The sequence below is a fragment of the Falco peregrinus genome, chromosome 1 (assembly GCF_023634155.1).
Source record: "Falco peregrinus isolate bFalPer1 chromosome 1, bFalPer1.pri, whole genome shotgun sequence".
Classification (NCBI taxonomy): domain Eukaryota; kingdom Metazoa; phylum Chordata; class Aves; order Falconiformes; family Falconidae; genus Falco; species Falco peregrinus.
The window spans coordinates 4,885,122-4,899,455 of record NC_073721.1 but is presented as its reverse complement, the minus strand read 5'-3'; the positions used below and the strand labels follow the sequence as shown (position 1 = coordinate 4,899,455).

General features: G+C 41.8%; 1 protein-coding gene across 1 annotated transcript in view; it reads right to left on the bottom strand.

Moving 5' to 3' along the window:
- The window catches only part of CPXM2 (carboxypeptidase X, M14 family member 2), a 79,190-nt gene that overhangs the window by 51,005 nt on the left and 13,851 nt on the right, over nt 1-14,334 (bottom strand). The window contains exon 2 of the mRNA XM_005232448.3: nt 1,461-1,570. Within this exon, the coding sequence (XP_005232505.3) occupies nt 1,461-1,570 (110 nt within the window). The remainder of the gene's footprint in view (nt 1-1,460; nt 1,571-14,334) is intronic.

The following is a 14,334-nucleotide window of genomic DNA, read 5'->3' as shown; positions in this document are numbered from 1 at the left end:
GCTTGCATCACAGTCCTGGATCTTATGCCACTACGTTAACAAACCCGTAATAAAATAACTGAATATTCCTACAGAACCCATCTGAATCTTATCTGTATACTATTTTTGAGTTTCTGACTTTTTTTTTCCCTAGCAGAGAACGTCAAGCAGAAATGCAAATGACCCCACTCAGACCTCAAAAGAAATTAAAAATGAAGGCTTCAGGTAAGACCTCACGTTGCACCCACCCTGCTGTACCCACACACTGGCACACTTGGAAAGGACGACCCCACTCCTGCTTCTGCGCTGGTCTCCTGCCACTCACCTCCAGCTGGCTCTGTCCTCTGTGTGGCTGCATAGCAAAGTGGCTCATGGAGATTTCTGACCAGCATTAGTGGATTAAAACAGACACACACAAAAAAATAAATAAAATATGTGTGTATGCCAGTTCCCCCCCCCCAGGAAGCTCACAGAGCTGCTTGCACAGAGGCACTAGAAGAAGCTGAGGCAAAGGGGAGGCAGCCCCGTGGTGGGATTTTAACCACAAGTGGTCCCTCCCCCCAGCAGCCCCCCACCGTTACACTGTGGTGGGCACCAGGTGAAACTGCACTGCTGACTAGCACTGATCCTTCCTAGTCCCAGTCTTAGTTCATTAGCTAGCAAACCCTTTCAGCTGGAGAAAAAAAAAATCTAACAGAGGGTCTAATAATAAAAGGTAACCTAAATAAAATAAATAAACTTTAATAAATAAACTTCAGGGATTTGTCATTGCCGACTTGGCGCTAGAATCCTTATGACTATGACTTTAAGTTTTAAATGTTGTACTTTGTCATCCCAAAGTAACATTTTTACATTGGAAAAGACTGTATTTCAGAAAAGAGCACTAATGAAGTGGAAAACATAAACATAAGAAATGGGAAAATAGAATTTGGTCCTGTAAAGCACCTAAGCACATCTTTAATATTAAATAAAAGAAGCTAAATGAGATTGTAGGCTAGTGACTTCTGAATTGAAGGGTTTATGGTAGTATAATCATTGCCTCTGAGAAATTGCCTTAGGGCAAGTTCTTCACTTGAAACCACACTTTCAATTAACCATTGTCATTAACTACAGACAAACAACAAAAAAACCCCAGCTGGCTGTGTGAGCTCCCTTCCAGGCTGGTTCTTAAAGGAGCTGGGATCTCTTGCAGCTGGGAAGGGAGCAGTTCTGGGCTGCCCCCACCTCTGCTTGCTCGTAGAGGTCTGTTTGGGTTTGCACCGTCAGCATGCTCAATGTGGAGTTTTTTTCTGCCTAAGCCCCACGAATCTAAAGGTTATCCATCAGCCTGCTTCACTTCTGTAATTCCAGTGTTTCCCCTTCATTTGAATTACATGAGCTGACAAAGTAGTCAGAAAGGATAACCATCCAGGGGTTCTCCGTATACAGCAGTGCAACCTCCAGCCATTCTCCCACTCAGGAGAAAAAAAAATCGATGTTACCTGAATATTAAGCCTTCCTCTGTGGGCCCCCAGGCCATACCGCTTCGCTGTAGAGGCGTGGAGCTGGAAGTCAGTAATTTTTAATGTCTCTAGACCAAGTGGAGGACAATCTACAAAACAAAAGGTTGATTAAAATTTAATTTAACCCCCCCCCCAAAACAAAACAAAAACCCAAAACAAAACAACAAAATCCACAACAGAAACCAAACGAGTATTGAAAGTTTCTGGATTTCAGTCGTGCCAAGCTGGCTGGGGTCCTCAGCTGGCACAAACGAGCCCAGCACCGCTGAAAGCGATGAGAAATGGCAGCTCTCATCAAACCACCAAAGCAGTGCTGGCTCACACTAGCTGAGGATCTGGCTTTCTGAGGGTCCCAGGTAGTTATCGTTGCTTGCTGTAGGCTTCAGTTTCTCACAGATATGCACAGTATTTCCCGTCAAGTGCTTTTCAGTCCAAAAATCCCGTAAAATGGCCTTTTATTTTTCTCTCTTTTTGGCATTTTCTTTTTCATCTCTTGTTTTGATTATCCCCGCCTCCCCCTCCCCGTCCTCATTCCAAGCTACTGTATGAAGTTATGTTTCTAATTAAAGTCTGTTCTGGAAACTTCAATCCCAGTCCCTCCGGTTGCACAATAGCATCTGTTACAGAGGTCTGGGAGGCCAGACAGCTGAGCTCCGCAGAGGTAATGACTAAGCACAAAGAGGGCAATTTGGAAACAAGGGGCCAACTCTGTAAGCTCCAAATTGTGCAAAGCCTTGAAGAAAGCCCAGCAGATGCCATGACTTCAGCAGCTAGCCAGCAAGGCAGCAGCCTAGAGCCTGGAGCTCTGGCTTTGGAAGAGAAGATGTTGGAAAGAGTCTACTTCATGATTATCAGAAAAATGTTCCCCTGTACAACAACCCCAGCCACCACGGGATTTAAGTCTCTCACGAGGCTTAGCATATTTACCCTCAAAACAGTGTGGTGAGGAGGCGAAGACCCTCTCTCAGTGGCTCAGAGGAGGCGAGCAAAAGCTCAGAGAGATGCTCAGCTGTACCCCAGAGCACAATTCAGAGACCCTGAAGTCAGCACCAGCTGGAATTGGAAAGTCTACATGGGGCTGAGGGAAAGCAGTGGCAGACTTACTATTTAGATCAGGTACTTGTTAGGTCAGACTGGGTTTTGCACTGCTGTGGCCATATCAGTTCTGGGTTTGGACAGAGGACAGATTTTTTCTGCAGTCAGGTGTGGGAGGTTTGCTGTACCTCGCACGACAGGGCTGTAACAGGGACAGGAGCCGAGCACCAGGCGTGGAGCTCAGGCCACATTTCCAGCCCCCAGGCCACCCCTCCAGACCCCAGACCATCCCTCCTCACCACCTGCCTCACAGCTGGGGCTGCCATCTCCCCTGTGCCATGGTTGCTGGAGAATCGCCGGAGCTCACTCCCATGCCCTGTACCTGTATCCCACTTTACATATATATTTTTAATCACTCACCAAAGAGTCATGAGGGTATGTACCTGAAAATTTATTTCATCCTGGCGGTGTCTAACTTTCAGGTGTACTTTTGCACAAACTGGCAAAATGTATGAGACCTCCTATGCTCCTCCTTAGCTCATAACAACCTAAAATCCCTCAGGAAAAATGTTACGTGCTGTCAATTCACACTAGTATTTCTTTGTTCATCCCTAGGAAAGTTCTCATACAAATCCAGGGCCAAATGTCTCCATCAGAGGCAGTGAAGATAAATGTTAAATATTAATGTATTTTCTAAAGTACCAACAGTGATCTGAGTCTTACACAAGAGACAAAATGTAGACAGGTCCTCATTTCAAAGAGCTTTCAATCTAATTATCCGAAACAGAGAAGAGACAGGATGTATAAGGAAAGCCAGAGGAAGGAACAGCTCAGAGGATTTTTGTTTCATTGGCTGATTGTTTTAATTGCATTTCCTTATAGAGTGTTTCATCTTTCATCATACTCCAACTGGAAGAAATCTCAGGCTCTGTCAGATCTCTACCAGGAGTAAATTACACCAGCTGGGAACTGCCTGCCTTTCCTTAACAAGTTCAGTCCTTATGACAGGTTTGGAAATCAATCTCATGGTGTAATCCTGCAGAAGCATTTGCACTTCGGTATATTTTACTCTGTGAATAGTCTCACCGTTCCCAGGCGTGCAAAAGCTACCCAGAAGTACCCTTGCCAGGTCTGAGCTGCAAGTAAAAGCAAGCTGCTTTTACAGTTCATAAAATATCATTTAATTTGTTCATACTACACCTACAAGGCTAAGGGGCAACCTATGGGTACTGCTAAGAGTTAATAAAAACCCAGAAAATTTCCCACGAATGGAAGAGCCAGCTCCATCAGGAAGGGTTCCACGGAAGCTCGGTCTCTTCCAGGTTGCATTTCTCAGCCCATTCTCGGCTACCAGACGGGAGCGAGGGCTTACGGAGCTGCCCTGGAGCAGCCGGCGCATCGCTGCGCATGGGACACACAGCCACGCCACCAGCAGCCCCTTCCCGCTCCTCACCATTGCTCTCTTCCGTAGAAAGCCCTATTTTCATGAACCCTGTAGGAAATTCACTCATTCTGAGCCAGGCAGCTGCCTGGCAGACCTGGCTGAAGTTACCTGGAGTGACATACAGCTGCCAGTGCATGTACGAGAAGTGGGTTTGGTTTTATTCAGACTGCAATGTTACTAATTGACTATAAAACTGCAATATTCTTGGGTTGCCTGTGGGTTCAGGGAGGGTTTTTCAGACTGCAAGACAGGTATTTACGGGCTGACAAAATTGTGTGCATTATCTCTGTTTCTAGAGAAACTGAAGGCTAATAGTAGACTCAAAAAAGTTCATATGGACCTCAGTTAAATATGCCTGACTGCTCTTTATTTTCAAAGGATTAATTATTTATATTGTCTGTGAATGCATCAGATTAACAGGCCGATATTATGAAATGCTCAGTTTAACAGGAGTTTTCAATTAAAGCAAGATTAGGCTGGCGGGAGCTATCTATGAGGTGCGGTATAGATACCTTTGGTGAACACGGTGCAATACGTTGTTAACCATATGCTGTCCTTTCTCAATGTGCTCAAGCCTTACAGTATTTCAAGTGAAATCATTGGGATCTTTATGATCAATTCAACAGTATCCAGGAATTTATTTTACTGTTATTTATATAAATTAGTAGGAGACTCCGTAACTTGCTTTCTCTGGAACTGAACTAGACTTTAAGCTGTGACTTCACTAACTCACCAAAACACGTAAAGGGTTGGTTTTTTTTCTTTTAACTTGGAAAGAAAAATCAAGTATTTTGCTCCAATACTTGTCTGAAAATTAATGAAAAACGTTCCTTTCACAGTTGGTGCCTCTTTCTCCAGTGACCATCCCAAACTGGGAACAGAGCAGCAGGACTCTCCATAAAAGACCATTGACCTTTAAGATGTTTCCATCTGTGCAGCTCTGCACGGGGATGATATTCTTGGAGTCACCATGCCTATTGTTTGCAGTAGCTTTGATGTATGGCATTTGTGCTGTTTTCCAGAAGAGAAGACCTTTGATTTTGCTTTTAAAAAAAATTGTCTTCTATTTATAACCATAACATTTGACTATTAACACTTTAGGAATATTTTTTTTTTTCCACATGCATATGAATTCCAGCATCAATAAGGGGATGAAAAGATGAGCATATTAGACTAAAACATCAAACTGTCATGTACAGAGATGGTGTGGACAAATTTGTCAGTATGGCTTCATCTGATTAACTCCAAGTTACTCATTATAATACAACACAATCCACCTAAAGTTGCCATTTCGCTACTGAAAAAAACAAATCCTGAGTCATACTGTGAATTAGAACTTTAGGTAAGTTATTTTGTTGGTGTGTCCCTCCTACTTCCTAAAGCTACTAGAAATAACCAGAAAAACCTATTTTTGAAAAACATACAGGAAAAGAAATGGATTTTTGGCATTCATGAAGACTGTACTTTTTAAAATATCATTTTAATGTATTTTATTTAACTTTAAGAAATCTTCCATACAGCAATGAAAATTGCCACACAATCAGTAAGACTGTCTTAATGACATTGTATTCTCCATGCTAGTTTTAAAAACCCTTGCAGAAGCTACAAAAACTGGGTAGCATGAATAATCAGAGCAGTTCATACCTTATAGATTCAACTGGAAACGACCTAGCAAATTGGTAATTTAACTGGTTGAAAAAGTAATCATTATAAAAGAAAGGAAATTCAACTTTGACTTTCAAAGACATTTAAATCCACATACTACGTACATAACAAAATGCAGCTAGAGTATTTATGTTTTAGAGCAATCGAAAAGCAAGCATTAAGCTTGCAGATGCAGGGAAGAGGCTGTTATGGACATTTCTGTCTTCCTGGCCCATATCCAACCGTGATTTTGTGTGTGATTTGCAAGCATGAATAGGTATTCACTTGAGAAACAAGCCACTAATAAGATGTCTGGATCAAATGAATTAATTCCAAGACCTAAAAAGGGATGGGGTTTGGATTCAGTCTTAATAACATTTGTACCTTGAAGAGTGTTCTTGTGAGGTTTGTATTTCAAAAAGCTTTCCTATTAGCTGTGTTAAATGGCTGTATCTCAGTGTCCATTATTTTCAATTATGCTTCTGCTAGCCAGACAGGTGATTGTATCCCAGCTACGGGCAGCGAGGCATGTCTGATACTTCGACAACATTAGCAGTCGCCTATCCCTTGAAGTAAAGAGGAGGAAACACTTGAGAATTACTTCAGTCACAACCTCATCTCTTGAAATCTGAATTTACCAGTTATAATTTAGGGCTTGCCTGTACTGAGAGCATTACCTGAAGGAGCCACTGAGCTCCCTGCTCAAGACAGCATCAACTCAGCTTGCAATCTCAGCACGGCTCGGTGCAGGGGTGTTAGCCAGGTCTGCAGTTCCAGCCTCATGATGGCTGTGCCCTCCTGACAGCGTATCTTCCACCAAAAGCTGGTCAAACCCCCCACCTTCTGCAAAGCCAGCTTCTTTATACCTGCAGTATAATTACAGCTGCTCTGCTGCAACATTAGCTGTTCTTTATGGTAAAACTGTATTAGCAGGCATGCTTAGAAACACACTGATTCCATAAGTAGAAGACATATGCATGAGCAAGGCAAGGAAAACACTTCTGTTCATCTTTATTGCCTAAATCATTAATTTATTTTATTTTCTTCTGGTCGAAATCAAGATTGTCAGATAAGCACAGATAGTATTTTTTATCTCACGTATCAAATAAGGATGCATTTGGAAATTATTCTGTACTGCTCTTTCAGAGGCACAGTAGATAAATGATCGTTTTATTGAAATAATGTTTTCCATCAATTTAGGACTATGTTCAGTTTTTCAAATGGAAAGAGAAAATGAAGCATCATGTTTCCTCCTCACTTGTATTTTTAAGAGCCACGCTTATAATCCTTTTCAATTCCTGCAAGCCTGTGCTTGTCTAACTCCTCATGCAGAGTGATAACCAGATCGAGCAATGGAGAAATATCAGCCTTGTGCAGTCTGACAGTCTCCTTGACATTTGGAGGTAGAATGTACACTATTTATTTTCCATGATTCTAAATGTGTTTTAGCTCCAGGAGTTCATCATTTTTAAACACCTAAGAATCCCCTTGCACTTCAGAACATTTGTTTGGAGAGAAAGGATGTTGCACTATAGAGATGCAGAAGTTCAAAGAAGACAAGAGGAGGTCAAGGCAGTGCTGACGGTGTGCTATCACAGAATTTTCTCTATCCAAAAAAATGTTTTTAGTGCCAGTATTTTTCGTTGCTGCTGGTATCTGTAGCTTTGCATTTGGCGCTCGAGCTTTTACCACCAAAGTCAACAAAGAACATCATTATGATATAAATGAAGACCTCATCACCCTTCCAGTTCAACTGATTTCTCGAAGTTGTGCATTTTCCATCAAAACATACACTGCCAGTACAATTTTCAGTATTGCAGAGCATCCCAAGTTATCACTGCATTCAGCAGCAACAATAGACGCTGAAGTTTGTTTGTTTTTTTTAAATTATGCTGATCAGTTTAGAGGGTCACAACCACGTTGCACGCCTTGGCCTTAGTGTGGCCAGAGTTTGCCCAAGTTGGGGGATGACAGTGGTCAGCAGGCATTTACAGCAACAGAGATGATCTGTCAGTGTTGGAAGGGAAGCAGGTATGGTGCCAGCCTGATGTGGTCCAGGGTGCTATTTCTAGTAACAACCTATCACTGTAATTAATACCAGGTTTTTTTCTTTCTGTAAACCCATTTGCCTATCAGACTTGGCTATAGACTCATCCCTTCTCTGGAGACCTTGTTCTCTGGGGACTCAACACATAGCTTGCCGGCAAAGTACCGTTAGGTATCTCATGGCAAAATGCCATGTAATAAGACAGACTTAGCTTTAGATTTAGATTCCCCCTTTTTTTTTTTTTTTTCCTGGTTCATCCCCCAAGGTAGATGCAGAAATTAGGCCTTGTTTAAGCAAAACACTTAAACATATAATTAATGAAGAAGATGCAAATCTGTGAAGCTACTGATATAGGTAAGTTAAGCATACAATTAAGCATATATTTTGGGGGATTAAGACTTTAACACTTCTACTATTCATACTATTCTTCTATCTTTATGACCTTGGACAAAAATTCTTAATGAGGTTAATATAATAAATTTTACCCTAACAGCTAACTTTTTTTTTTTTCCTATGAAATTGTAGTTGATAATTCATCTTCCAACAGCAGACACTTTTAATGGAAACTCTGGCAGTCTAATTCTTGTGTTTCAAGTGATACTTAGGTCACAGGTATGCAAAGTATTTTAATACTGCAATGAACCTGAAAGGCAAAATAACAGGAAAATCACATTTCTGCTGACCTGTTACTTGCTAGAAATTCCTTGCTTTTCTGTGATGGACAGCCTTTGAGGAGGCTGAATTAAACAGAACAAGGTTCTCTGTTTTCTCAATAATTTTTATATTTACAGTCTTAGGACATTTGTGGGGGGAACGTGGTCTAGCTAAATTTTGCTGTTTTGACGATGTGTTTGTGAAAGTGTGAAATTTCCACAGATGTTCATGAGTCACACTCTATACTTGGTATAGCCCAGCTTTTCCCTGGAAACAGGTCCATAGATTTCAGTCTGAGCAATTTTCTGACTTTGTTCACATCCAAAGTATTGGTGGCAATACATACTAGTTTCTTTTCCGGCCTGGATTCAGGCCACCAGCCCCCATGCACCCCAGATTAATTAAAGCAGTACAGGCAGATGAAGGTTCTTCAGGCACACACACAGTTTCCTTTTATTTGCTTTTTCCTATAAATTCATTCCCAGGGCACGAAAAGAACAAACCAAGAAATGTGCACTTACAAACAAATCCCCTATACAGAAGTTAAAATACTGAATTATAGTCCCAGATCAAAGATCAAATAAAGGATTAAATAGATGCCAAAATTTTATATCCTAAGACAACATTAATTGTTCTCTAATCAAAGCTGTATATTTTTCTAGGACAAGCAACAAATACTGCACAGGGGTTTAAGACGTTGGGAACTTCTCTCAGAAGGAAAGGGCAATATTTATCACACCGCTGCAACATACACATCCTTACGGTTGCTGTTGAAGATTGGAAAAAAAACCCAAACCCACAAAACCACAAACACTTGGTTAAAAGCCAAAAAGCCCAGCTCTGTTAGAGGTCTGACCCGAAGCCTCAGGAGGAACATTTTCATAGGCTCTGGGTGAGGGGGAAGCCTAAGGAGGCTCACACTAGTGTTTCCCAAGTGATACCTCAGAGCTGCTTTTGATGATCAGATATGCCTTTTCTTTGCAACCACCTTCTCCAGTGGCTGCCTCTGGACCAAGGAGCTGTGTTTTGACAACCTTGTAGCCTGTGGGAGGGAGGTGATTTTTAATTCCTAGCTTGCTTGCTTTGTCTTCCAGGTAAACACGCTCCTTTCCCTGCTAAGACTCTCACCAGAAGATTTGCTGCGTCCATCTTTCACGTGTCCCGTGCTACCCACGCTTCAAAAACTGAACCAGCTCTTTTGGAAAGGAGTGGTGGCACAAGGACAGCCCTGGACAGAGAAGACATCCCTTAGAGTCAGAGGCAGCAGGCAAGAGTGAAAGCCCTGGGACATTTTCAGGGCCACCAAAGTTGTGTCCTCACTGTATCTGATACCAGGGACACACAGAGCCTTTCCACGGTGCACAGACACCACATGCTTCCATGCCTTCTTTATGCCACCGTGCAACAGCTGGCATGACTGGGCACAACAGTTACTTGGAAAGTTGCAGGGTACAGACTGTGTGCAAGGGTAAAAGTGTCTCTTCTGCTTCCAAGGTTGAGGGAAAATTCAGCAGTTAAAGGTAAATACAGAATAAATTAAGAGTTATCTTGATCCTTTAGGTCAGGTCTGACCTGAAACTAAACATTTCTGAGATTCAGAAAGTCCTTTGTATTTTTCTTCTGTTATTTTTCACGTTTTTTCACCCTCACACATACAGGTTGTGGCTGGTTCTAGATGCAAAAGAGTGCATTTAGCAGGAACAGCTTCTATTATTCCCGGCACAGCTGGAAGCAGGACTTTCTGGAAATCCTGTTCTCTGGGAATTTTGCAGCCAAGCTTTCAGACCCGGGAGGCTCATCTAAGCTCCAGATACCCTTTACATCCCCTGAGCTGCCTACTGCTGCCATCGTACAGCCTGCCTAGGAGATGATGTGATTTATGACATGGATGATGCGGGAGCCCGATCCCACATGCACACAGTCAGCATGCTTGGGCACAAAAAGCATTCCCCATTTTTCCTCCTGGCCCTGTTTCTTGCTGCTTCTGGTCCTTCTGCTCAGGGGGCAGAAGCAACCATACCCATACATGCCTGCAGGCAGCAGCATCCTCCAGGTGGAGAGGTGGGTAGGTATGGAAACACTGTCCGTAGCTCTTGCATGTCTTAAACTGGCTTCACCTTTCCCACATCTCTTAACGAGAAGAGAAAGGCAGAGGAAAGGGAGGTGCAGGCAGGCATCCCAAGTTTCTGCCTCGCTGCCCATGGAACACCTTGCTGACCTGACATAGGAAAGGATGAGGGTGGGAATCGTACTGCAAACCGGGTCATGGCATCTCATTAACAAATGAGACAATGTAAGGACAACTTGCATTCAGTGAGGACCATCAGCATATAGAGGCATTAAGTATTATTCTAGGCATAGCCCCGGGAAAGGTTTCAAGATGCTCATGATACAAGGTATTATTAGCATCCAAATCTGACAAGTCTTCCATATTCTCTACAAAGGAATATGTGTACTTAGTTCTGAAAAAGATGTATTATCGCCTTTAATGGTCAAAAAAATGCAGCCTGAGAAATATTGTATCAATTCTTAACTTTATTATGAGCTTTGACTAATGCTGAGTTTTGTGCTATTAATTTTAAAATGTCTCCTCTGAAGTTTTTCTGAAGCACAGGATGAAGACTTCCTGCAATTCCAGCTAAAGCCACAAAACCGAGTACAGCCATCAAAAAATATCTTTTTTTTTTTTTTTTCCAGAGTCAAATAAATAGAGTTAGCCAAACAATGGAGAAATAAAATGAGACAGACTGCTCGCACACAATGGCTGGCTATAGGACTGAAACTACCATTAAATATGGATATCTGTCCAATGTCTTCATGCCAGAAATAGCTTAAAATATCAAATCACTGAGGTATACCGCAAGAACAAAGATTCTACAATAGGAACAGTGATTGTAGCCATTAAAAATAAACACTGAAACTCGGAATAACATTAACAAGTACAAAATCAAGATGGAAAAGAGCTGCTATCTTAAGATACAAACCTGGCTCACTTAAGACACCTTAAAAGTGCTAAAGTTTAATCACTTTAGCAATTCAATTCGAGTGTATTTTACCAAAAATAGTACAACTGTATAAGAACAGTTGTATGAGTATAACATTGGCTTACGGTGCAATCATTTTTCCTCCCCCTCTATGAAAACTGTAGTAGCAACTTTATACAAAAATATATCCATAGTTAGGTATAACGCGTTCACTATGCAGTTGTATAGAGTAACAGCATAGTCATTAAATTCCTTAAACGTTAATAACCTGGAAAATGTCCCTAACTTTGGGCCCTGGAAATATACATCTACCAAGAATTCTGCCAGCTTTAAGGATTTTGCAGCAGAGCCACCTTTTTGTAGCAAAACAGGGATCCCAGGAGCACAAGGGAAGTATCCAAGTTGGAGGACATAGGAAAGGTGCTGTATATGCTCAGTCATGAGGATCAGAATTACACAGCTGGGGCTATAGTAGACCTGGTGGTGAAATACACATGAGCAGCTTCAGCAGTTCTCCAAAACCACCTCATTTCACTAAAATAGATGGCACTACTATGATATCACGCAGTTTTCACCTTCTCACTCTCCTAAGCACACCCGTGAAGCCCACACACATAGAGCAGGAGAAACCTGAGAGATTGTAAAGGAGGTCTCATTACCAGGGACGAGCCATTAAATTTTATTGCCACTACTATAGTTACCTCCACTCCCAAGTACTAAATTTACACTTGAGAAAGATTGAAATCATCACTTCTTGGTCAGTACTACTTAATGTTATTCAACCTTTAATCAAGTTAAGCTCTAGCACAGACCAAACTATATTTCTTTTACTTTTCCATAAGGTGGAAAACATGCTGAAAATGATACTGAAACAGATGGATCAGCTTCCTTTGATGAAGCAGTCCAAAGCCTAACACAAGTAAATCAGGGATGAAGACAGAATCACTTTGCTGTTCAGTTTTGGATTTCATAGTAGGCTGTTTTCTACCAGTTTAGCTTTCTGACTTAGCTCTTGATGGGAGCCAGCATGATGTAGTATGTGCTATGCCTTTAGGCAGCAGACAGTCATTAGTCATCTTAGTTGTGAGTTGAAATGTCATCTTTCACTTTTTCATGATTAAAACTAAAAATGCACATTTACCAACAGAACGTAGAATAGAAGTAGTCTGCATCTGCAGAGACCTAGGTGAATAATAAAGGATCATCTTTCCGAGAATCATTCCTCCCCTGCTGGTTTGTGAAAAACTAATCTGTGTCAGTTTTAAATCTTCCGAAAGAATATGCTGCTAATTAGAAATGACATTAAAATTTGCTTCCTCTGCACGTGGGCAAACAGAGCTGCAAACACACCTCCATGCAAGACGACCCTCAAAGATGGGCTGACCACTTCAGCAGAGATGGCCGAGCCAACCATCATACCCCAGCACCCCGCCGTGCTTTCACCCCTTGCAGTTAATGGTGCTCCTCTGGCAGGGGTAGCAGTGCTGCCCACGCCGAGGCAGCACCACCCATGGCGTGGGGGCGGCTGCTCCAGCCTTAGAGCTTATCTGCGAGTCCTCACCCGGCACAGCCTGGTCTCAGTCCCTGTCTAACCCTCCTCCTCCAGGTTGCACATCTGGGCTAAATACTCGACCTATATAGACAGCCCGAGACAGGAAATACCTAAAAGCAATCCAACTTGGTTTTAAAACCTTTTATAAAGTGTAAGTCTCAGTTTTATGGAGACCTGGTGTGTCTGCTCTAGCAGTGACTTTAGACATTTATACTTTTTTTTTCCTAACATCACATCTGTTGTTATTATTTCATATGAACTAGTAAGAGGAATGAATAAAAACAAAGTCACCGTAGTGCCTGGAGCTATCTATTGCTCAGACAATGATTTCAGTAGAAAGTTGTGTGTTACAGATAACCTGAAATCAAATTTCGTGCACCGTCCCAACCCTGAAAAAGGAATCAGTTTGTATTTTCTATCACACAGGAAAATAAAAAAAAAAATTAGTTGGATTGTTTGCTTGCCACTTAATTATTCTTTTGGATGGACTTTTTAAATTGCCTGGCTAATTCAAGCACAGCTCTAAGTACCAAAAAGGCAGAAGTGACTAATATATTTAAAGTCCCAAACAGTGGAAAACAATTTCAGCAAAGGGATAAAAAACTGGCCGAGTGCACATAGAAAATAACCAGAGGTTCTTTGGATACACCCAGAAGTCCTGAAAAGCAAAAGATTTAGGAACTCATATAACAGAGCTTTCTTCTTTCCTTTAAGGCACCCTATGTCCAAGCTGTTGCACCCTTGAGAAGCACCCTGCAAGCAGAGTATTTCAGTTTGAAGAAAGAGGAAGCAAAACCCCAAGAAACAAATAAATCCCTAAGTTTTCAGAAAATCAGATCCAGGCCTCGATTGAAATGTGACTACCCTCATTAAAAAAAAAAGAACAAAAAGAAAAGGGGAAAGTGTAAAGAGCAGAGGAGTGGAATTGCTGGGACGCAGGGAATCCCACTGGAAAATGCACCATCGATGAAGAATTCTAAGGATAGAGCCCAGCTTGCAAAGGCAATTCATTATTCCCTAAAGTAATTTCTGAAAAAAGGCATGATTTTTAAGAGCTCAGAAAACACCACATGCACCCTGCAGTTGGGCTCTCCCTTTGGCACATTTTACCAGCTGTGCTTCCCACGAGCTTTTGCTCACCTTCCTAAAGGATTTCAGCTTCCAGGTGACTTTTTAGCTTTCACATTCACATCGTGAAGACAGCACTTTGCACATACCATAATCCACCCGTTTTACTTCCCCTTCTCTACCTGCCTTCAAACTAGTTATGGAAGAGCCAATTTAGGGAACTAAAAAAAAAACCTCCAGCCCAGGCAAGCACCAGGGTTCCGTGGCTTTAACATCTCAGTTAATATCTTTTAAATATCGAGCATACAGCATTTTCACAAGCCTCTCAGCTTCCTGCCTGCAGAAAGAGAATTGCTAAAAATACCATGAAAAAGATAGGGCTCTTGATATTTCTGAGCTGATCGGAGGGGGGAACTGGAGGTTCA